Genomic DNA, 23780 nt, shown 5'->3' with positions numbered 1-23780 from the left:
CGCCATGAACCCACACGGGGTTTTGTACCATGCTCTGAAGAGGAGTTTCCACTTAGGGAATCAGGGAAAAAAAATGATGTCTCTGATGGCTGTAGCCTGAATCCTCAGAGCTTGGTAACGTTTTATGGGCACAAACTGAAGCAGAGGAAGCTCCAGCTGAACCCGAGGAAGAACTTCTTCCCTCTGAGGGTGACAGAGCCCTGGCCCAGGCTGCCCAGAGGAGCTGTGGAGTCTCCTTCTCTGGAGATATTCAAGCCCTGCCTGGACGCGGTGCTGTGCAGCCTGCTCTGGGTGACCCTGCTTGGGCAGGGGGTTGGGCTGGGTGACGCACAGAGGGCCCTGCCAACCCCTGCCATGCTGTGATTCTGTGACTTAGTGGTGTCCCTGCTCGCTGCAGGGGGGTTGGACTAGATGACCTCTAGAGGCCCCTTCCGACCCAAAACTTTCTATGACTCTATGACTTGCCTGCCGAATGGCAGTGCCCATGCAGAGCTGTCATACACCCTAACGATGTAAATTGTGTTTACATCTTTCAAGCAATTGTCCCTAACGCTTCCCTGAGTCTTCCCTTCTGGGTATCACCTTAAATTACTGACATCCTCTCCCTCCCCACATTATCTTCTTTGGTATGTAAAAACGGTGCCACCAGCAGCGCTTCCCAGCCCCTGGCTTCACCAAGCCAAACCGCTCACCACCCCCCAACACACGCTTCCTTTCTTCTACCTGACCAAGTGCAACTTTGAGGTTACTGACTAAACGTTTCAGCATCTTTTCCGTTTGTTACTTGTTTCCTCCCAACTGTTACCTCACCTTTGCAGCCCGCTAGCCAGGGCACCTTCTCAAAAATACACCCATGCTCGGGGACTTCTTAATTTGATTAAAAAAAAAATAAAAATGCACACACCACATGCTGCCTCCTCTGCACAGATTTTCTTGTCTGTGGTCACCCACAAAGCTAATCATATCTCAGGAAGGATAGAAACAAGGTGAAGATCCACTTTTCCATGACTCTACAGGAAGCATGACGACTGTTCAAAAACTTCAAGAAACATTTGGAACTGTCTGTGCAGTCACAAAAAAAAAAGAGAGACAGAGAGAAGAAAAAACCCAAAACACAAAACCCAAACATATTTCCAGGATGTGACCAAGTCGTCACCTTTATTGCTCAGCGTAGGAGTACACGACGCGCTTCCAAACTGCGCTGCTTTGAACTGCCACTCTTCCACAAGGCCCTAGCGCACAGAGGGTGCTAAAAACAAACATGAAGAGCATCGCTCCAAATTACAGCCTTATAGATAAAATTCTATAAACAGAAGAAATGTAAATGCCAATTAATCTCTAATGAAGGAACTATTTCACACACATGCTCCTGACTCGTTGCAAGCCACCAGGCTAATTCGTGCTCCCTGGGGCTGCCGTGTGCATCTCAAACGCCGCAACGCGTTTCTTCCTTCAAAATCTCCCACGAAAGACACACATCTCTCTCGCTGACAGGGCTTTAACTGCTCTCGTCTTCGCAGCGTTGCTCTGGCTTAAAGAGCCTACCACCACGAAGCCTACTTGAATCTGCTCTCTCAGTCCTTTTAGGTAATTTAACTACACTTGCCTCAAGAAAAGAACAGTCAAAGTCGAAACGCAGGGAAGTGTGGATCGATCCTAGAGCTCACGCGAAGACTTTGGGGGGAGCGGAGGTGCCGCACAGCTCCTTCGTACACCCATGTTACACGAGATGGGGAAGCCAAGAGGAAGCGACGCCTGTTCGCTCGCAAGAACGCTGCAGGATAAATAAGGAAATACCAAACCCCGACTGCTAAAGGCTGGAGATTCTTCTCTGGACTGATACATGGGAAATCCTTTCAATAGGAAACCGCAGGAGTAGATTACTGTGATTACACTTCAAAAGCAAAGGCCCTGCCACAGGGAGACATAATTGAGAGAAAGTGTTGCTCCTTGATCACTGAAGTCCAGACCCCCTGCTTACACCTCCTTGCATTCATAGGAATTGCTTCTATTCTCCCTCCGATCTCGGTATCTCTGCTGTTTTGTAACACTGCTAAGTACCAAAACTTGGCAAAACACAGTCCTGCCACCAGACGAACTTTTAAAAGCAAAGTTATTTGGTACGGTGTGTTACGAAAGCAACCGTAAGCCGGTGCTCCAGAGAAGCTGCTGAGCTTTCGAGAAAATTTAAGATATTTCTAGGCTAAGAGCTTGTAACAGCAAGCCCAAAGCGAGCTTAAATTGCTGAGGTCAAAAGCTCTCCAAATCAGCACGTGTAATGTAAAGGACGTCAGACCCCTAAAATGAAACGGCACCGTAACGAACAGCTACTCTTCAAAAACAACGCTGGTGTTTTCAAAAAAAAAAATAGGAAAAAAAAAAATAAAGCAGCTTCTAAGCAGACGAGAGGATTCCACAAACAATTCTTTTCAGATTTTGTCCGGCAGAAGGGAAATTTGGCCCCTCCAAAGAACAGTTTGGTTAAATTGGAGGGGACTTGCTTAACGGTCCCAGCAGGAAAACGAGTAAAGGGAAGAGGCAAATCCCACTTCGGAAGCAAGAGCCAAACCCTCCGCAGCTGTATAGAAAAATGTAACTCTGACTCTCCCCGATTACCTTATTGCATATTTGTATTTTATTACGCCAGAGAAAGGAAGGGAAGGAGAGTCATTTACTGAACTCTCCAGTTTCAAATCAGCATCATTCAATTCTTGGCAGACGTGGGTATTGGCCACAACTGGTTTCCTCAGCTGCCCCCAAAAAAACAGAAAGGCCAAAAAAATAATAAGAAAGCCCAGAGCTCTCACCTTGGATTTGAAATCTTTTCCTGACCAGATTTGTTGTCCATTTTTTGTGATAAAAAATAATAAAAAGCATTCCTGGCTGTTTAACCGAGAGAAGCCCTAATTGATTCCCACAGTAATTAACCTGCATTTTACCTCGGAGAGTGGTAGTTAAGGAAGTCGGCACTGCTATTTATAACTCATCTCAAATTGAGGGCAGACTGCCTAAAATCTAACACATCCCAGCTGTACTCCTGTTTGAACTGGGGCCAAGGGAATTTTTTAAAGCAATCTTGGCACTGAATGAATGACACCAACAGTACGAGCGCGCGTGTGGTTGTGTTGTGGTGACGTAGCGGTGGAGGTGGAAGGGGAAGGGGGGGCGGCACGCCGTAATCCCTCTCCCAGGCCCGCTCGCCGCGCACAGGCTTGGCCGCGGCCGGTGCAACGCGCCGGAGCCGCCCACCGAGAACCAAACACAGGAAACGTCTTTTCCTGTGGAACGCCTTGAAGTGAGAAGCACATGGCTAATCTGCATAAAAGCAAAGCCACACCGCTCCTGCCAGGAAGGTTAGTGCTCGTAATCTCTGGCCATGGAGCTGGCTGCCTGCGAGGACTTGGATCCGCGCCTGATAACCCAGAAAGAGCCGAGAACAGATGGGCAAGGACCCCGGCAGCAACAGCACCGCGCACGTGACTCGCCACATGGCCCCGCGAGCACAAACTATTGTTTGGCTGCCGAGCGCCGGTACAAAGACAAACCCGACGGGGCCCTGCGAATTCGGCGAGCGGCGGCAGCTGCTGCCCTACCATCGCCAGGCTGGCCGGAGGTCGGGGACCACCAAACCGCCCCCAGCCTGGAAGCCACCGAGCCGAGAAGATGCTGACCAGTGCCGATGCTGGTTAACACCATCCCGCAGGCTCAGGGAACCAACTGCTCACCTCCCCGAGGCTGAATCCGGGTGGGATCTTACTGAAGAAACTAGGTCTTGGTACAAGAGCATGCTCTTTCCTCATGTCTCCAACCCCGCGGTACCCAAAGGCAAGGGCAAGCAGTCTCTGCAGCCAGTGAAGTTACAGATTGCCACATTGGCTATAAAAATTGTATTGGTGACGGACAATGCTGGGAAAGGGGAGTCATTTTCCCTAAGAATCAGTCAGCTGGGAACACGCTCATGTTGGATTTAATAGTTCAAACCAGGCAAGAGAATAAAACCAGCCATGCTCCCCCAACCTTCCCGCACCATTTCTATCAAAATCAACAAGCTGCATGAAGCAGAAAATCAACAGCAGCAGCAGCAGCTTAACAGGCTGGCAACACCTACAGTGGCTCCTGAAAACAACCTGGGTTCAGAATCAACAGCTTCCCTACCCGCCTCCCAGTGCCTTCCACCCTCCCAGTGCCTTCCACCCGCTGAGAAACGCCAACCATGCCACGGCAGGCAGGGGAACCTCCACATGAGAGTCACGGTAAGTGGAGAATCAGTCCAGAAAAATATTTTGTCCTGATTGCAAGGCTGCCAAGAGGCTTTATCAACTGAGCATTAATGTTTAAAAAAAGCAACGCTACTCAAAGAGTAGCGGCTGCACTGACCTTTGCCATTTCTACCACGTTCCGCATCCGTTGGAGCTAACAAGAGCTCGGGCTGCCAGGAGGCACCAAGGCTGGGTCAGGTCTTGGAGGTCCCAACATCCACCACCATTAACACGCCGCACCCACGCTGCCTCCAGGGATGAGGGATTTGACCTCCCCCCTCTCAGCCCTCCCCTAGACTAAATCCCTGCCATATTTATAAGTTCAAAGAGCACTACCAGAGTTGTGCTGCCTGCAGCATCCAGGCACCAGGGCCTTGGTCAAGGCAACCCCAACTTTCCGTGTACTCACCACTGTTATGAGGGTGTGATCGTTGCTGCATGTACGGCGCAGGTACTGGGCTACAAACATGACACACACAAGAGGGATTGCCCCAAGCTGGCACGAAGACTCACAGACCCACCAAAACCAGCCAGGCCGTGATAGTTCGCACCAACCGAGAGACTGACGCAAGCAGAGAGCTACTGCCTTGCGACGTCATCCAAACATGGCAACGCCGTGATGTCACTGCGGAATCGGAACTACCAGGACGGAATAGAACACCCAGCAGGCAACACAAGGTGCTTCAGCAAACCCTCCCTTCAGCCAGTCACTCTCACGCCTCATGTTTGCACTTCAGACACTCTCATGCCTGTCCATATCTCCTAAAACTCCACGCACAAGCAACTCCAATTCCTCCGAAACCAGTCGAGAGAGTTCAAGCTGAGGAACGAGCACAAACTAACAACCGTCCTCATTCGCGAGCAAACACGGTTCATCCTCCAGTGGGGAACGCTTTCATCTGATCTATTTAAGGTGCAACTGGCTGTGCTAAGGTCGATATTCCAGCCCGAACTCGCTACCTTTTATAGCCTTCTGAAGGGCCAGTGCACGGGGTCATACTCCAGTGCCTCTCCTCCGATGGTGGTCTGCTTTTAAAGAGAGATGGAAGAGGATGAGGAGAAATTAAAGTTAAGATAAAAAGAAAAGTCCTCCTGTGGTAGATGAAGATACCCCCAATAGACAAAGCACTCAGAAAACCCCGCAGTAAACACTATGCTGATGTGTATCCAGCATCTCATCAGGACAGTTCCAATGACAGGCGTGTCTTACCGAGAACGTCATCACAGAAATGTGCACTTCCTTTTTTTCTTCTGCCCTCCCTTTTTTAAACTTGAGAAATCCGCCAGCTTCCTGCAGCCCCTCAGCATCAGCAGGCCAACACGCCAAGCCTGCGCCGGCACTGCTCGGCACCCGTCGGTCACTTTCCCTGCCCCTCCAGGCAGTACCCACCACCCTGGGGAACAAGCACGGCAGGAATGACGCAGGCTGGGTTGCTCTGCCTCGCATCCATAAGCCTGGGGTACCAAAACTTGACTTTTGGAACACCGTACAGGGTTTCGGGGTTACAAACACTCACCCTTTGGAAACTTGCAGGACAAATCTATTTTTATGTAAGCTATGGGAAAAATAAAACTCCCCCTCTCACCCCCACAAATCCCAGAATCTAACTCAGATTTGAACACATAACCGAGAGCTGGTGTATCATTACAATTTCATTATCAATGGCCAATACAGATTAAATTATTGGTTTCCAAAGTGTTAAACTAACTGACCTCTGCTCAATAGTTTCAGTTCTGCAACCAGAGGGAGCCTGGATTTTCTTCCGACTTTTTCCAGTAGGTCAGAGTTTGACCAAAGACACTTTCTATTCCTCTAATCTTCTCCTAACACACAGACCTCAGAATAAGCTAATGATACCGATGCTACACACAAAAGGAAAACAGGATGTTTTCTAAATACTTCACTTGCTTTTAACAATTTGGAGCCCCTGTAAACTTAAAATCAGTCCTGTTAAATGTTGCTCCTTTCCTTGATCATACACTTATTACACCAGTTCCTTTGGGGAACTTTTCTGTAAATCCAGGATACTAAATTTTACCAGTGGAAAAAAGATGAGTAAGTTTCCTCCAAGCAGCTATACTGTGAACTGTATCTCCCTGGCTAAACACAATTCAGTAATTACCCTATTAACATTTCTCAGCAAGAGGCCAGTCCACACATCTCAGAGGACTTTCGTAAGCACCACTCTTGCTAATACTCTTCAAATTGATTAAAACTGACCAGAGTTTTGCTTACAGGATGTATCATTGCGGAACATTTTATCGCTGAAAGTAGTCGATCAGAAGAAGGTGATCTGGCGTGGAAGTAAAATGAGAGCCCCACCTCTAAGCCTCACTGGAAATAACTTGGCAGGAGTAGGGCGTTCGTGCCCAAGCACAAGCAGGGTTCTAGGACTTTTCTCCTTTTTTAAAAGCTGGAGGGCAGGAAGGTGCCAAGCCTGCCTGTGTTTTAAACAATGTGCATTTGGCGATCTCATCTTTCCTTCCCAGCCTGACTTTAAGCGCTCCTTAACAAATTCCACAAATCCAGCTTATCGAGGCTCTGGGTTTCAGTTCCTTTCTTCAGTCAGTTGTTCTCTCTGACACATGGTCACACCGTATTATTTAGGTGTCTCTCAGGACCCTCAATACAGTATTTCAACCACTATCATATCTACAGATGACACACAACTGGTTTTCTGCAATCTTCAGCATCTACTCACAGGCAGATGCATGCTCACATTAGCAGGACATTTTTCTGGACTTGTGAAAAGTATAAAAGCACCTGAAGTAAGATTTACACTGTAAACTCTGAGGTGGACTGACCTGGGAGAAGGGAAACTCTGCTTTGCTTTTGTGCACAGTTAGCACTAGGCCAAACCTCGCCCGCAGCCGGGCTCATGCAGCACCCTTGTCCTCCGGAGATGCACAAGCAAGGTGACAGCAGGTTCCTTGGGGACACCTCTCATGCCTGCGGGCTTGGTGCGCATCCTTGTGCAAAGAGCACAAGCGATCCCCTACCCCCTGAAAACTGGGCAACACCAGAGGGTTCATCTCTCTCTCCCTCCACCTCCCTTTAGCCAGCACAACACCAATGATGTGACCGAACATCCACGATCTTTCAAAACAGCATAGCCTGACACCTTTGCAGGGGCTCTGAAAGGCAGCGAAGAGAACAGCCCAGGCCCTTCACAACACACGTTGTCCCTGTCTGACAGCCCAGCCCAGACTGGGTGACTTGGCTGGGCAGTCGGTTCCTCCTTTATCAAACAGACACTGATGTGGAAGCAGCAGCTCACAACTACTTACGTGGTTCTTTTAACATGGCAGGAAGATTCTGACAAACGCTATTTACCGAATTAAACACAGTCACAATTAACAAGGGATTATGATTCTTTTGCAATAGCTGGAGACTAGTGAAATTTTCAGATGTCACAGGCAGTCCAAGTCAGATTACAGTTTACTATTCAAGATGGGCAGTGGGATCTCTCACATCTCCAAGAATTTCAACTTAAAGACAAAAATATAACTTCCTTCTATCCAATTAGACAACTAGCCGTCCCTTCACTTTCAGACTTCATCTCACTTTAGAAGCACACTCTTCAACCCACTCGCCCCAAGATTTCCAAAGTGCCACTGTTGACTCCTCCCAAAATCCAAGCAACACCAAGATGTAAAGAAAACTGCATCTCAGCTCCACAGGAGACGATCCCGAGGAACATGTGACAGTTGTAATGAGGTGGCGTTCCTTTTAAGATGGAGAGAAACTTCCTTCCTGAATATTAAACCAGGCTTTAAGTTTAGCCAACCTCCTACGTCTGCTCTAATGAACTGGAGGCAAGTCAACAAAAAGACAGTTAAGTGTCTCATTACCACATTTTCGTTCCAGGCTTACTTACACACTAGAAGGAGCAAGCAAGCTCATGTTGTACCACAGAAATGGGCCCGGGCCAAGAGCAAGCCATAAAAAAAAGCAAGAGGAGGAAGGGCTAGGATGGAAGAGCAAAATTATACAAAGCGTCACCACTGCTAAAGTGATCCAGTTCTGATCAGCCAGAGAGCAGCTGCTCCAGATCGCTAGCGAGATACAAAATATTTGCACTGAGCACCACTGAAAACCTGAAAGGGCTCCAGTAGCCCTGTAAATACATTCAGACCACTGCAACCTGTGGCAAACTCCAGTCACCCAGCTAAGTCTCCGTACCCCGTTTCCCTTAAAACAAGCCACGCTGATCTCGCAGACAGATGTCTTTCGCTGCTGAACACGGTGGATGTTTTCCAAAACCTTAGGCCTGAAAGCAGACCCAATGCAAGAGGCTCACTAGAGTTCACCTTCCAGAACAAAGTTAGTTTTACCAATTCGCTAAAAGCCCTTCCTGCACAGAAGTCCGACGGGTCCTGGTACACGCTCCAGAGTTGATAAGGCACCTCCAGCAGAGTCTCCTAGCTTTCTAAAAACAACTTCTTGCTAGCTCTTCATCCGTAAAATGCAGCATTGCAGGTTTCCACCCACTTGTGTCTGTCTGAAAGCTCAATCTGTATTTGAATATCTCATCACTTTGCAAATTTGTCTTACTTTACACCCGAATAAATGGTGGCTGAACAGACTCAGCTGGACAGACAAATTCCCATGACCTCCTACCGCTCCAGGCTGGTAAGGGGACACCCGAGAGCCTTCTCCAGATCCAGCCAGGACTCTGAAACACCACAGGTCTCCACAGCCCTAACTCTCCTGCCACAACACAGCGCTAAGATGGAGGAGGACACAGCCACGCTCGCCGTAACAGAGAGGTACAGCTGTCGGACGCTACCTCCGCTCAGTATGCAGAGCTCCATCTTGTCCAGAGCAGCTGCCAGCTTTAATAAGAGCTGCATGTCAGGGCCTGTAGTTTCTACAAGCCATGTTTCAGAATTACACAGGCTCTCCCTCGCTTCCACAGAATACCTGACTTTATTTAAAAGCGTGGATAATGCAACATAAAGGAAGATCAAAATACGCCAAGAAATCCGAGTTGCGGAAGGAATCTGTGGAAGAGACAGGCAATCTCAGTTTTGGTCAGCACAAAACTCCAAGCTCCATCACCCTCGCCTCCCAGACCCTGCGTTCGCACTCCCAGTTCAGCGGTGGACATCACCTCCGCTCTGCAATGGGGCAGTGCGGATCCTCGGGCTGTAACCGCCCACAAGCACGCCCTTCTCCCAGCCAGGAGCGCGCCCGTAGTGATCTGCCCATTACTTCAAGAGTTATCTCAGACATGCCTCAGCTACAGAGTTGCAGCTGACGCTCACAGCACATTCTGTATGGCACTGGGGTCAGTCCTCATGTCACCTCAGCACACCTCAACCCCCGTCCACCTCTCCCGACCCCACCGCAGTGTATTATAGGAGGGATCCAACACGATACAAGGTAACAAAGCTTTGTTTTGCTAATAGGAAGAAGAGAAGCTCTTTCCCTTCTCATTACAGCAGCTGACAAATTCAGATGCTATTTTTGTGGATTTTATTGAGCCTCCTCTTATTTTAGCCTTAAAATTCAGCCTTCAAGATTCCTCTTCAGTTCCATGAAACCAAAAATATTTAGAATTGCAGTAATGACAAGTTACCATCTGCATTCACCAAGGATGCACCCGGCAACTCTATAGCAAGCAACAACCAGTCTCCAGTATTTATACCCAAATGATCTATTTGAATCCAGAAAGCAGAGCTGCTGTCATACCTGCATTGGTAAGAGAGGAGGAGGTTGGGGGAGATGAAAAGACTACGTAGGCAAGAAACTCGGAGCTGCAGCCAAGCCAGCTCCCAGCCAGCAGTGAAGACACACTACTAGAGCCTTCATTAAGCCAGCGCTGTCATGATTCAGGTTCGTTACACTTGGCAAGCTCAACACGAATCCTAGCCCCACAGTGACACAAGGTCATTGTTATTTAAAAATAATCATAATTTTAAAAGAATGCCCGCCAGCCCTTGGTTATAGCGATTTTTGAGGCCTGGGTCCACCGCTCCAAGCTCGCTTCTGTCCTTGGGTTTTTATTTCATCTATGTCCAGAAAAATGAGGCTTTCTTTTAAAGCAAAATGAACAACGTGGGGAGTTGCTTAGCAAGTTGCAAGGAGTGTGCACTGGCAGCTGGTGAGAAGATACAAAAAATTCACAACTGTGCCAATGCCATGGGGGGAGGAGGAACAGCCAACGCTGCAAAGTCTTCACTGGTTTCAGGAACAGGTATAACAAGAAACTGTAAGACAACTCATATGAGCAAAGGAAGATGAGACATGACTGTGCCTTGACAGCAGTGACAACTCTGAACAGTTTATTGCCATTTACAGAGCGATCAGATTTAAAGCTAACCTTAAAGCATGTTCACCATTCAGTACAAGTATCACTGTTGCCTTGACACAGTGCACTTTCAACACACTCTGCATTCGTCATTAAAGCCACTAAATCTACACTCTGAAGCTCAGCAGCAAATTATACCACGATCTCCTGATACAATACGCCTAATGAGTTATTCACCTGAGCGTGCAGATTTAGCACCTTGCTCCTGAGAAGGAGAAGGGAGGCAAGGGTTAAGGGCCAAAACACGGCTGAAAGCCGAGGAACACTCCATCGCTGGAACACTCAATTGCTCTGGGATATTTCACAGAACACTAATCACTTCATCTGATTTTAATTCCTGACACCAAATCCGCATACAGCTTTTCAAAGGAAATCTTGTCCTAGATTGCAAGGTAATCAATCATAATTAATGTGGAAACAAGCTTTTGCAACGCCATCATGCCTTGTGAACCGAACAGGAAGGCCAGAGAAGGCGCTTTAGAAATATCTGTAAAGTACAGGCAGGGTAGGGTAATTTGGGATAGGTCTGTCGGTCTCTTCTGCACATCCAAGAGGAGATGGTAGATAGCCAGGCATTTCACTTCTCCTCCAGGCACGAGCTGAACCAGAGTGCTTTTTATGCCATTTCTACTAAGTACCCTCACCCAGGATCAGCACACCCATCACCTGACTGCCCCTTCCCCACTAACGCGCCCTATTCCAGGGAGCCACGTTCTGCCCGCAGGCAGCTGGAAACAACATTTCCAGCAAGATCCTTTTTCATGGAACCAAGGAAAACTCTTCCAGGTGTAACCCCATGTCCAGAAAGTACGATGCAGTAGTTACAGCATGAACCTTCATTTTGAGAGAGATGGCTTTGAGCACCTACTCTGAAGATCTCCCATGCACCCAGCTGCAGGGTGCAGAGGGAAGGAAAGGCTTCCGAGACGCGGAGAACTGCTCGTACTAGCCTCGCTGGTATATCATGACAAACTGAAAGACTAGGAGATACTTTGATACTTCAATGCCTCCTATCACAGTACTGTCCAATTATCCACACACAACTCAAAAACAATAAAAGTTCAAGTAAGTTCCAGGCAGCAGCTGCCCTGAATCCTTTCCAGGGGATCCGAACCACTGCAAGCACCACAAGGCCCCCACCCAACAGTAAGCAAATGAGTTGGGTTTGTTTTTTTTAACTAAAGAATAACCCCTCCGCCCACGCAGCTACCCCAGCCCAAAGGGCAGCACTCCAGCCCTCCTCAGACAACCGACACAGCACGTGCAGCCACAGCACAACAAAAAGGCAGTTTCTGGGAACACATGATCACGCTCAGTAAACTGGCCTTGAATGGGAAGCCTTTTCCTTGATTAGCAATGCCAGCTCCAAAGTCAGATACACTTCATTTAAAGAAAAAAAAATCAAAAAATCAAATTTTAACTAATTCCAGCACTCCCACCATTTCAATGTATCTGCACAGAGGTAAGAACTTTTCTTCAAATCATTTCGCAAGGAGTACGTCTGAGGGAAGACCACCTCTAGTCCGGCACTGGTTTAATTATTTACATACAGTTAATGAATACCAGATTCTCCTCCTAAACTTGTACAGGGTGCATAGTCCTACAGTCATTTGGACTTTAAATCCATCACCAGACTGTTATGAAGTACGAAACTCCAGACAAGCCTACAGGAAGGATCCCGTACAGAGAAGTACGGAGCGAGCCCGGTCAGCTCCGGGACGCTGGAAAAAGTTCAGGTGGCAAAGCAGGGCAGTCCGATCCCTCCAGCGCAATCCTCAGCGAGCACAGTCATCTGGAAGTAAACGGAGACATTTTGCAATATAACTAACGAGTTTATCTCAAGGATATAGGGAACAGGCAGAAAGCCACACATTGAAAAGCAGGATACCATACACTTTTGCCTCTGTTCTCCACACCTAGAGAGACCAGGACAACAGATACTCAATTAAGATAATTGAGTTGGAGTATTTTTCCTAGCGTCCAACGCCAAGGGTAGCAAAGCTCTGAAACAGACTGAGGCAGCTCCATCGCATCCGTCGCTGTCTGCCCTGTTCCCAGGTATAGCTGATCCTGCCCCGAAGCAGGACAGCAGGCTGGATGACCTTTCGAATTCAGATCCAGACCTCTGTTCAACAAGAAAAACACAGCCTCCTACAAAGACAATGCAGGCAATGAACCAACAGCAAGACTTTTGTACTGACTACACTGCACCTTCTCCTTGTGAAAAAGATCAAATTTAGTGCCACAAACCCAAAACAGAATCATCATTTTCAGAGCAGGTACCCTCCCCTCTTCTGCACCTCGTGCTTCTCAGACCGTATTCACACTGCTGAAACGGCCGCTCTCAGCACAGCATTAAGAAAGCACAGACCCGCTGCCGACAGCTGGAGCTGGCCATGCTGCACACCGGGCTGAGCACACCCCACCTCGCAGCCCCGGCCGGGGCAGAGCAGTGTCCCGCCACGGCGCCCGGAGGTGCAGCTGCCACCGCGGCTGTGGCCTGAGCGCGGGTTTCAGAACAATCCCGTTCGGTTATTCACAGGCAGGGTGCCAGAACGGTGCTGACATCAGAAGGGAAATGGTAATTTTTAGGGTTTATCTTAGTCAAACCTGAATGAAATTTCACAAGTGAGTGGAGGGGGGGAAAGTACTTAACCCAGTTATTCTCCCCAGAGGGAAATTCCAGAGTCCTCCGAACTTCAAGAATTTCTCTTTGAGAAGAGTCGCAGACTCTCTCAGGATGGAAAGCCACGGCTACCTCAGGCCACGGTCTGACAGCAGTGACCACCGACACGCTCTCTCCTCCCAACCACATCCAGGACATCACCGTCACATCCCACCAACCACGTAAAAGTGTTCTTCGGTCCCCTCTGGATCACTGCACAGCCAAACGCACCCACAAAACACAGGGCAAGCCCACAGCAGGAGCGAGCAGCGGGGTCTGCTCCACGCAGAGGGGATACTGGTCACGTCAGGGTCCCCCACAGCTTCTCCAAAAACTACTCCCCAAGTCTAACTTGCAGCTTCTTGGGACAGTCTGGGCATAATATTAAGGGAGAGGAGAAGTTACTCAAGTCGAAGAAAAGGGGCAAAAAAAAAGAAAACAAAAAGTTAGTAGCAATTGAATTTGTCCTTGAAAGAGTTTCAATTACTATTGCTAACTTAAGGAAATAATGACATGCTGGTTATCGCATGAAATGCCAATAACTGTAACAGAGCAGTAGCTTTTTCAGTTATTTACACAAACTGATTTTTCACGGGAATTTCACAGGAATTAACACACACACACTCTCCATCTTCACCCTCTCACCCTCCCATGAAGAAATTTCATTCTGTGAACACTTGTGGTAAAGAATCGATCTGCTTCTTTATTTGCTCCTACCTACTTATGCCCCTTTTTCTCCCCCCAAAATAAAAACGAACATGATTAGAAATTAGATTCTAGCTACAGTTATCATTTTACTCTGAATACACAAAGCAAAAAAATTATTTGCTGAGAAATTCTGAAGTAGCTTTTATTAAGTTTGTCTATCATTACGTAGCATCCTTTACATTGCACTACAGAAAGCTCATGCCTATGTTGTGTAAATACTTACTGAGCTGTCACTTAAACTCAGAAATAACCCAGAAAGAACACGGTGGCAAACCTGGAAACGCTCTTCTCGATGTAGTCCAAAAACTTCAGAAATGCTCAACTTGCACGACCGAGCTGCTGAGCTATAACACTGGGAGTGCAGGTGCACAGAAGAGTAAGAAATGGGAACCCCTCCCTCATCCATATGTTAATACCTATTATCATCTGATTAAGACACTACAGGAACTGGTAAAATGTGTTCATGAGCTCAGTCCTGAGAGAAGCAGCTCCTCCTGTTCCAGCCCTGCTTCTTTCGTTCTACGAGCTTCTGAGGGCAGGCTTGGGTGCTGCTGCTTTAAGCGCAGAACTCCATTAAAAGGGTCTTAACAAGCTATTCGGCTAAAATCATACACTGGGGAGGAAAGACGGTCTCACCCTTCCAGCACAGGATGAGACTCAGCAGACCTATATTCCACTCTCCGCCCTGTCCCAGCCCTAATGCCTCACCTTGGCGCGTTCCCACATCAGCATCTCGGCTGCTTCCGCTGAGAAACAGTCACTGTAAAAACTTAAGACCTTGTGTTCCTCCTCTATGTACCAGGGTGAAACAACAGACTGCCTGAAACCTCGCTTCTACAGAATTTCAGCCTTAGGAATGATAAGCATACGCTCAATAGAGCAGAGATGACATTAAGTTAATGACTGAAATTTTACTGGAATTGATTTATAAATACAGCTCGGTCTTCGAGCCCATAGAAAGTACACCACGGTCTCTCTTTTGGCAACCCGCTTCTCTGCTTTTCCAGCCTCTCCAATGAAAAACAAAACGGCATCAACTCCTCTCGTGTCATCCAGGAACAGGCAGACTGCGGGACCCAGACGGAATGCGCCTCAGCTTTGGTCCAGCGTGCCAAAGAAAACTGCTTTTTTCCTCCAGTCCCACCTGTCATTCACTTCTAGCTGGAGATTTATGGCTCTGGCTAACAGACGTATAGTTTTACCGCTGCACATGCATAACCTCCAGATAAACTAAAGGCTGAACTTCTCGAAATCAGCACATGATAGAAAAACTTTCGCAGGATTCCTCCTCAAAAACTTTTTTTCCTAGGAAAAGCTTCCTTCGTTTTTTCCACCAAGACAAAAGGGGAGGTATTATTCTGCATCCCTGATGATGGTTTGAAGACCCCTCCACAAGAAAAAGCAAGTAGCCCTAACAGCAATGCTCAATACTGACAAGCTTATCTTTTTCATTTCCCGCCCCCCGCCCCGCAATTACGCCTGCCCGCATTCCGTTTCTGCTCCGCTACTGCTGCTACTTGAGAGTTTCAAACATTCTTGGCAGGAACCGGGCAATGGCATGCTGATGAGCTTTTCCCCAGAGCAATCCATCACACAGGAGTTGCAATTCAAAAAAGAAATCAAACTGACTAGACAAAGAATTTCAAATACACAGAGTAAAAACTGGAAAGGGCATCTTTCTCCTCTAATATTTTAATTACAGAGATCATAGATTCAGATTCATAGGGTAAAAACTGGATTTCCAAGTTGGTGGTGTTCCTTTGAAAAGAGCAGGAAGAAAAATGGTGGAAAAGTCGCGTATGAGGTAGCAGACAAACCGAACAGCTGCACTCTTTAGCCTAATTTTAGACATCAGTTTCTCTCTAAGGAAAGCTGCCGGGTTTTTTAAATACGGTCTTCATGTAAGAGCCTTAGCAGGGTCCCATGCAATACTCCTGACTAGCGTTCTCCAGTGAAACCACAGCAGAAACACAAAGTGTTATAAAGATACCATGCTTACGAGCACACGAAGACACGGGTACGTAACAGAACATCTGATCCTCGCGCTTCCCCCAACCCCAGTTTCTAGTAGTGTTTAAGAACAGGGAAGAAGTTCTACCTGTTTGTCGAGCAGTCGCTTTGGGAAACTGAAGCTGTAGCAGGTAAAAGGAATTAACTGCATGGACAGTTCTAGGAAACAAGTAAGTATTTCTAGCCACAAAAAGAAAAAAAAAAGTGAAAGGCCTGAAAGTCAAACAGACTACCTTCCAGAAATCACACTTCTGTCTCACAACCAACAACCTGACTACAAGAGACACCGTGTGTAGACACCCTCCCCTAGCCCAGGTAATAAATAAGGATTGCCAGAGCATTGGATTTGTACTCAGTAAAAGACAGGGAGGCAAGCCTCGCTAGCCTCATTTCACTGAGGAAAAAAAATACGACAGGGCAATCGTGTGGTTTGCCCCAGGTTTCCCAGTAAACTGGTGGTGGTGAGGGCAGGAAAAATCTGCTCCAGCTGAGAGTCAGAACTGAGGTTTACTGTCCTGTATCCTAACTTACACATACCCTGCCTGGAAGCACTGGCCACCTCCCCACCAAGCATCAGGAAGACGGTATTTCAGAAAACAAGGGATTTTAAGAGAAACAGGCAACTCCTAGTTTACTTCAGACTATTTGAAAAGGTGAGCCAGCAAAACCTTCAGTGTCCACACCAGAATTAATCAGATCTTAGCAATAAAAACTAAACCAGCACAATTTTCCTACTTTTTCTAAAGCAGAGAAGGCCTAAAACCACTCATTCGGAGAGGAACTCTAGCCCAGAAAAAGAAGTACCAACCACTCTCCCTTTTGCGGGAAAGCTCTAGTGCGTACCGCCCCTCGCGAGCAGCTCCCGGGCTGCTATCATTACAATGCTAAGCAAGGAAAAACCCGGCGACACAAGCCAACAGCAGCCAGGTCTCAATTTCCGATTCCAAGATATCACAGCTCATTGGCAGCACAGAGCCATTTGTTGCCAATTTAGTTTAAAAAACATATTTTCAACAACATTTTTCATGCCTCACTTGCTACTAAAGTTGCGAACAAAGTCAACAAAAAATAGCTGCTTATGGCAACAGGCCCAAACGCATTTTTTTGTTAACATATGCTTTTTTAAACTGCCTTCACATAACGGAGCCCTGGGGATGTCAGTGCACCTATGGGGAGGTTATCCAACACGTCAATGATTAATGCGATCCAAAGACATCTCCCGTTACAGGAGACGTCGCTGGCTGTAGCACAGGCGCGTACCTCGAGAAATGCCCAGCTACTAAAGGGAGAGGGAAGCCTTTTCTCTCCAGCAGTTTCCCTTCAGTCCCACGACACTGGGAAAGCCAGCGTTATTATTAAGAACGGCTACATGTTCCGAGGCAAAGGGGGGTGGAAACAAATACATGAAAGAGATGGAAAAATTGAAAACTAAGATCCCTGGCCTGGTTTCTTACAAGTCATTCCCACAGAAAAACCACAGATTTCTCATCCCACACACTGTAAAAGAGCCATTCTGATCTCTTGATCCTACTCCGCATTTCCCAGCTATAAAGGTCATCAGAAAAAAAAAATTTTAAAATGCAAAGTTCTCTATCGCAGTCCCGACAAACGCAGAGCACGGCAGAGGCTCCCACTCTGCACCGTGTCCCTGTGAGCGGCCAGCGAGCAGAGGTGCCCGTGAGGGCGATGGACAGGAGCCCACCTCTGCGCAAGCGACTACGCTCTCGTTTTATTACAGGAAATATTCCACCAAAACAACTTTCACACCAGAAATCACTTTGCCTTTCTTGATGAGCAACGTGACGAAACTATGGCATCATTCATAAATCCTAAGAAGGGCTGAGAATTGAAGGCACTTCTCTTTCTGCATCATCCTGGTTCCTGTCCCCAAGACCTCAGGTTCACTATCCCAAGGATTCCCGAGCGGAGGAACCCCACGGTCTTCCCACATCATCTTCTCCAAGCCTCCACCAAGAGATGTTTCTAGTGTTTGGTCAGATGAATCACATTCTCCTCTCGCTCTCCCAGAGCTTCTCAGAAGTTAGGTGGTAAGTACCCACTCTGCTCACCACTGCACAAGACAAAGAAAAGACACAAGGCTTTCAGTTCTCCCAACCCAGGGATTTTAACAGAATACAGAGCGAAAGGAGGCTGCCGTTTCGGACTGGAGTATTGTTATTAATCAACCATCTATTGTGGGCAGCGCAGATGACACGTGGAAGCTTTTTTCATCACGCTAGATGAGTCCGTTCTTTTCTCTTTCCAGCAGGTTAAAAAAAAGGAATTGTCAGTTTGAGTTCAATAATCCTTGGCACAAAAAGGATTTGGGGGGGGTGGTGGTTTGGTTTTCGGGATGGGGGGGTTGTTGGTTTACTTTTTATATACACTATTTGTACTAATTGAAGTTCAACTAATTCTCAGAACAACTATTTATTAATAATCCCAGTTGATGAGACTAGTTACTCTGATATTATTAATACACTATATATCAGCAGCTCATGGAATCAAGTTAAATTCATTTTCCAAGACAAAATAAGCTTATTTTACAAATTCCTATCAGAATATTGACAGAAGTATACTTTCATAAGACGTGCTGTAGTAAAATACCTGCTTGGAAAGTTCAATCTGACACCATATTTTCGCACACATTTTATCTAAATTGAAATTTTTCAGGATACAAAAAGCACCCTCAAGTAAACACCCTCGCATCACGACATTTTTCCGAACGTATTGCAAGTACACACGAACATACGCCTGCAGAGCTGAAATCTTCACGGATAATAATCAAATACTCGCTACCGGTTACCGCTGGCCAGTTTGATGGCCACAGCAGAGATAAGATCCACTCTCTCAGAGAGCGTTATTTCAATCTGACAGAAAAGACAATTAAGTAATTCAAGACGCTGAAGGAGACATCGCCTTTGGTAATCAAGGAACAAAAATTAAGCAGTTTTCAGATCGACACCAGAGAAGTACTGAGCAAGAAGGGAAGCTCTGGAGGCTGCATGTCACACTACGCAGCATCAAATGTCTCTGACCCGCGGCCTGAAGTTAGAGCAAAGTACACGGCATGAAAAGGGAATTCTGTCAGTCCCGCATGAGGCCACGACAGGCCTTGGAGATGCGCGTCTGAACACAAAAAGCAACCTGGTTTTACCCAAGGTTTCCAAATATTAGACACCAGCACCTCTTTTCCCTGTATCTAAAATGTCTGATGTATACGCTCTACAGTTTTCCCCTCTGCATCCGTATTTCCAGCAAACAGGTAATTCTACATATAAAACAACAAATTTAATTCTCGGGCTCATTCTTCCTATTTGCACTCCTCTGGAAAGCAAAGAGCTGTGACACTGTTGAGCCTGACCACGAGCAGCATCTGCACGTCTGTAAGATGTCCCCTCACCCACGGGGGAAGGAGAACAGCAGTGCTTACTCAAAGTCAGTCAAAATGCACCCTAAGACACAGCTAGAGGCTCAGGCCTGTCCCGTACTGAAGCTCTTTTGAACGTAAATTGGTAATTCACCATTTTCGGTGCTTTGGCCACAAGTTTGGGTTCGATTGTTTTGTTGTTTGGGGTTTTTTTCCTTCTTAAGGCTGTAACGGACCCCAGAACCCCCCACATTCTCCATCTAATAAAGAATCCAAACAGCCCCCGTTTTGAAAAGGGCCAAAATTAGCCAGGAACAAACGCATCCTCACATCCATCAAAGAAATCATTTGTACCAAAGGGAAAGTCACATAACCAAAACAAACAGCAAGCCCATTGTGCGGAGCAGCCCCGCCACTGTTGCGACAAGGCGGACTCTATGCCAGGCCGCATAAAACCTCACAAGTAAAATAAACCCAAGGTACAAACAAACTGCCATCGCCTCCTCTTTTGTTTCAGGCGCGACGCGGCCAGGGCCGGCCGGGGCTGGGGTCCCGCCACCCAACCGCCTCAAGGTCACGGCCGGTTCCGGCGAGGCGGGGGGCCGAGGCGGCGAGCGGAGCGGCGGCGGGTCCGGGGGCTGGCAGAAAAGCCGAGTGTAAAAGTTTATGAGCTCATCAGGATTGTTGTACCATTACATCAGAGGCAATTATAAATGGCCAAGAGCAGGAGATGGGGAGCCAATCAGATCACAGATAGGATGTCAACCTAAGACCAACTGTCTCCTGGCTTTGACAGAAGGATTTTACCTCCATAATTCAAATCCCAAACCAAAGCGATCTGCACTCGCTGCTCCCATCGCCCAGCTGGTTCGCCAGCGCTCCCGCCCGCAGGCCCCGGCCGCCGGCCCGCCGGGGAAGATGGCCCCGACCGGCCAGGCCGAACTCGCCGCTCCCTGCCGAGGGGTGCGGGACACCCCCCCCCCCCCCTCCCCGCATTCCCCTCGGGGCCGGGTGGGAGCGGGGCGGGAGCGGGGCGGATAGCGACGGCGCTGCCGGGACCACGCGCTGCCCCGGGCGCGCCCGCCCGCAGCCCCCCGGCCCCCCGCGCCCGGCCCCGCCGGCCCCTCGCCGCCCTCGGCCAGGGACGGGCCGGTCCGCTGCCCCGCCGGAGCCCCCGGAGCGGGCCGGGAGCGCGGGGAGGACGGCGAGGGGCCGGCCGGGAGCCTCGCACAAAGGCTTGGGGAGGGAGGAAGGGAAGGCGGCGAGGCAGCCATTTTAGAGCAAGCGAGCAGGCACAGACAATGGCAGCTCCCCGGCAGCGCCGGCCCGGCGGGGGGAACCCGCGGGAGAGGGGCCGGCACCCCCACCCCCACCCCCCAACCCCCCCCACACCCGGGCCCCCCATCCCCCGCCGCCCCCGGCCCGGTCCCATGTCCCGTCCCGTCCCCCCCCCCCCCTCCACGCGGCCCCGCCGTTACCTGCTGGCTCCTGCCGAGGGTCTGTCCACCGCCGCCGCTGCTCCCGGGGCTCATGGGCGCGTGGTGGCTCCTCGGCGGGGCCCCGCCGGCCGCCGCGGCCCAGCCCTGGCTGTTGCCCCCGCCGTACTGCGAGACCATCTCCGCTGCGGCCGGGCCCTTGGCGGCGGCTCCCCCGTCCTGCGGCCCGCCGCTATAGTCGGCCCCGGGGTAGCCCTGGTAGCCGCGGGCGGAGCTGGGGGAGGTGAGGAGCTGGTTGAGGGTGGGGGTGGCGGTGGGCTGCGGGGTGGCGCCCCCTCCTCCTGCGCCGCCGGCGGCCGAGGGCCCCATGACCCCGAAGCGCTGCTGCTGGAAGGCGGCGGCGGCGGGGGACTTGGCGCCGGCGGCCGCGGGAGCGGAGCTCTGCGCGCTGCCCCGGGGGGAGCTCAGGGCGTAGGCCTGGGGAGGAGGCGGGTAGGAACCGGCGCTGCGCGCGGCCCCGGCCGCGTAGTAGGAGTTGTACTGGTGGTTGGGGAAGCCGTGCTCGGCTCCGCCGTGCGAGTTCTGGGGAGGGGGCGGCCCCGCGGGGGCTCCCGCCGGCCCCGGGTAGGACTGCTCCAGGCCCCCGCTCTGCAGCGCTGCCATGCCAGGGCTTTGTTGTCCGCCATGTTGGTGGAAGGCAGCGGCGGCGGCGGCCGCAGCGGCGGCGGCGGCAGCAGCCTGGGCGCCCCGGCCGTAGGGCTGCCCGAAGCCGTAGGCCGGCGGGGGCAAGGCGGCCGGGTGGGAAGGGGGAGGCTGCTGCGGCGGCGGCGGCTGCTGCTGCTGCGGCGCCCCCACCCCGTCGCTGCTGCCGCCGCCACCGGGCGGCTCCGGGACGGTATTGTTCAGGGTGGCGGCGGCAGCGGCGGGCCTGGGGCCCGGGTTCCCGTTCGAGCTCTTCAGGTCGGACTCGGCCCCTGCGCCCCCTCCGTTGCTCTCGGCCCCGTCCTGCAGCTCCTTCCCCGCGGGGCCCTCGCTCTCCGCCTGCTTCTCGCCGCCGCGCTCCGCCGCCGCCTCACCCCCCGCCTCCTCCGGGGGACAATCCCGCTGCTGCGCCTCCGCTTTCTTCAGCTCGGATGGAGCCGGGGCGCCCAGGCTGCTGGCGGCGGCGGGGGCGACCTGAGCAGCCATGATCCCCCCCCCCTCCCCACCCCAGCCGCCCCCCCCCCCCCCCCGGACCGGTCCCCCCCGAGCTGCTCCCTGCCTGGCCGGCCGGCGTGAGGCCTCGCTGCTCTGCTGCTCCCCGCTCAGGCGGCGGCGGGCTCTTCAGGGCAGCGGGGGCTCATTCCCCCCCGGCCTGGTTGGCGAGGCGGGGAGGGCTCCGCTGGGCTGGGCTTCCCGGGGCCTGGCCCCGCTGTACCTCCTCGGTTGCAGCCGGCGGAGAAAGGGGAGGAGGAGGGAGTGGGGGGGAAGGAGGAGGAGGGGGGGGGGGGGGGGGGGACCCGGGACGGGGCTCCCGGTGCGGGAGAGGCGGGAGGGAGGGAGGGGGGACACGGCGGGCGGGCGGGCGCCGTCCCCCGGAGCCGGGCCGGGCTGGGCGAGCCGCGCGGCAGCTCCCGACTCTGCTCCGCCGAGCGGGGCTCACTCCGACACGAGGCTCAGCACTGCCATTTTACCCAGCGCCGCGGCCGCCTGCCAAACCCGGAGCGGAGCCGTGCGCGGCCCGGACGGGAGCCTCCCCCCCCCTTCACAAAGGAGGAGCGGGCCGGCCCCGGCCTCTGGCGGCTCGGCGCGGCGGAGGCTGCCGCACGCAAAACCCGCGGCGGATCCGCGGAGCCGAGCCCCGGCGCCGGGCCCGGGGGGCAGCGGGCCGGGACCGGGAGCCCGAGGGACCGGCGGCGGCGGAGCGGGCGGCCTTGGCTTACCTTGTCCGGGGCGCTTGGGCGGGTGGCGAGGCGACAGCCTGCAGCGGGAGTCCTGCGGGAGAGCGGCGGCCGGTTCTGGGGCTTCAGCGGGGGAGACGGTTAACGAAGCGCCTCTTCTTTGTCCCTAGAAATTCCATTTAGAATTAGCCCGTTCGAACTCTTAGCGGTTGTCATTTCCTCTCCGCTGGCCGCGTCCCTCTGGAGAAGGCATTGGCGGCGCGCCAGAGCTATAGCTGCGCCCACGGACGTCCAAGGCAGCCCGGTTGCCGCTCCGGCCGAAGCCAAGGGCGGTGGGCGCGGAACCAGGAGCTCCCTCGGGGCGGCTGGATGGGGAGAACCCAAACCACCCCGACGTGTCTAGACACAACACGTTGAGCAACGGGACGGGATGCTCTGGCAATCGCAAAGGGCGACGCGGTGCTGAAGCTCCCTGGCTGTCAAGAGGTGAACCAAGAACTGGGCCGTGCTCTTCTGCAACCGCTTCAGAGCCGGGTTCCCACCTCCTCCATCCCCACAGTCATTCCCAGAGCAGGTGGCGGGAGGAGGGAAACGCACCTGGAACTCCAGCCCGGATGGGGCCTGTCCTACGCCAGCAGGTTCTGTAGCTGCGTGTTTAACTTCAAACGGTACGGGTCTGCAGGAGAGCATGGAAGATACAAAAAGACGAGTTATTTGGATTATGAAAACCAAACTCTCGGAAATTAGGACAGTAAAAATGGCGGTTTTGGTGCGGTTTAGATTTGGGGCCCATGGACCGAATCTGGGCAGGTGTCTTCTCCGGAATACAGAAGTAGTTGGAAAAGTGAAGTTTAAGTAAATACAATTTCAAGGAGAGAGAAAACATCAGAAAAAAATGGGCGGAGAGTCAAAAGACACTTCCGAGGTCTGAGGCTGCCATTTTAGAACATCGCCTCAAAACAAACCAGGGCAGAAGTCGCCCCGATTACCAGCTGCACAGTGAAAGAAGCACCAGGCTCGGCCTGAGTCTCACAACCAGCAGAAACCCCATTTTAACAACCCTGACGACAGTGGGGAAACTGGAGTCCAGAGCAAGAGGCAAGGCAACGCGTAGCAGGACTGAATCACTGCCAGCGCT

At 51.1% G+C, this 23780-nt stretch overlaps 1 protein-coding gene across 1 annotated transcript in view; it reads right to left on the bottom strand.

Annotated features, from left to right (window-relative positions):
• The window catches only part of ARID1A (AT-rich interaction domain 1A), a 61259-nt gene extending 39309 nt beyond the window's left edge, over nucleotides 1–21950 (bottom strand). Inside the window, exon 1 of the mRNA XM_075437772.1 lies at nucleotides 20805–21950. Within this exon, the coding sequence (XP_075293887.1) occupies nucleotides 20805–21950 (1146 nt within the window). The remainder of the gene's footprint in view (nucleotides 1–20804) is intronic.
• Between the last annotated feature and the right edge of the window lie 1830 nt (nucleotides 21951–23780).

This window comes from Opisthocomus hoazin, chromosome 17, assembly GCF_030867145.1.
Source record: "Opisthocomus hoazin isolate bOpiHoa1 chromosome 17, bOpiHoa1.hap1, whole genome shotgun sequence".
Lineage (NCBI taxonomy): Eukaryota > Metazoa > Chordata > Aves > Opisthocomiformes > Opisthocomidae > Opisthocomus > Opisthocomus hoazin.
This window is presented reverse-complemented; position numbering and strand designations above follow the sequence as displayed.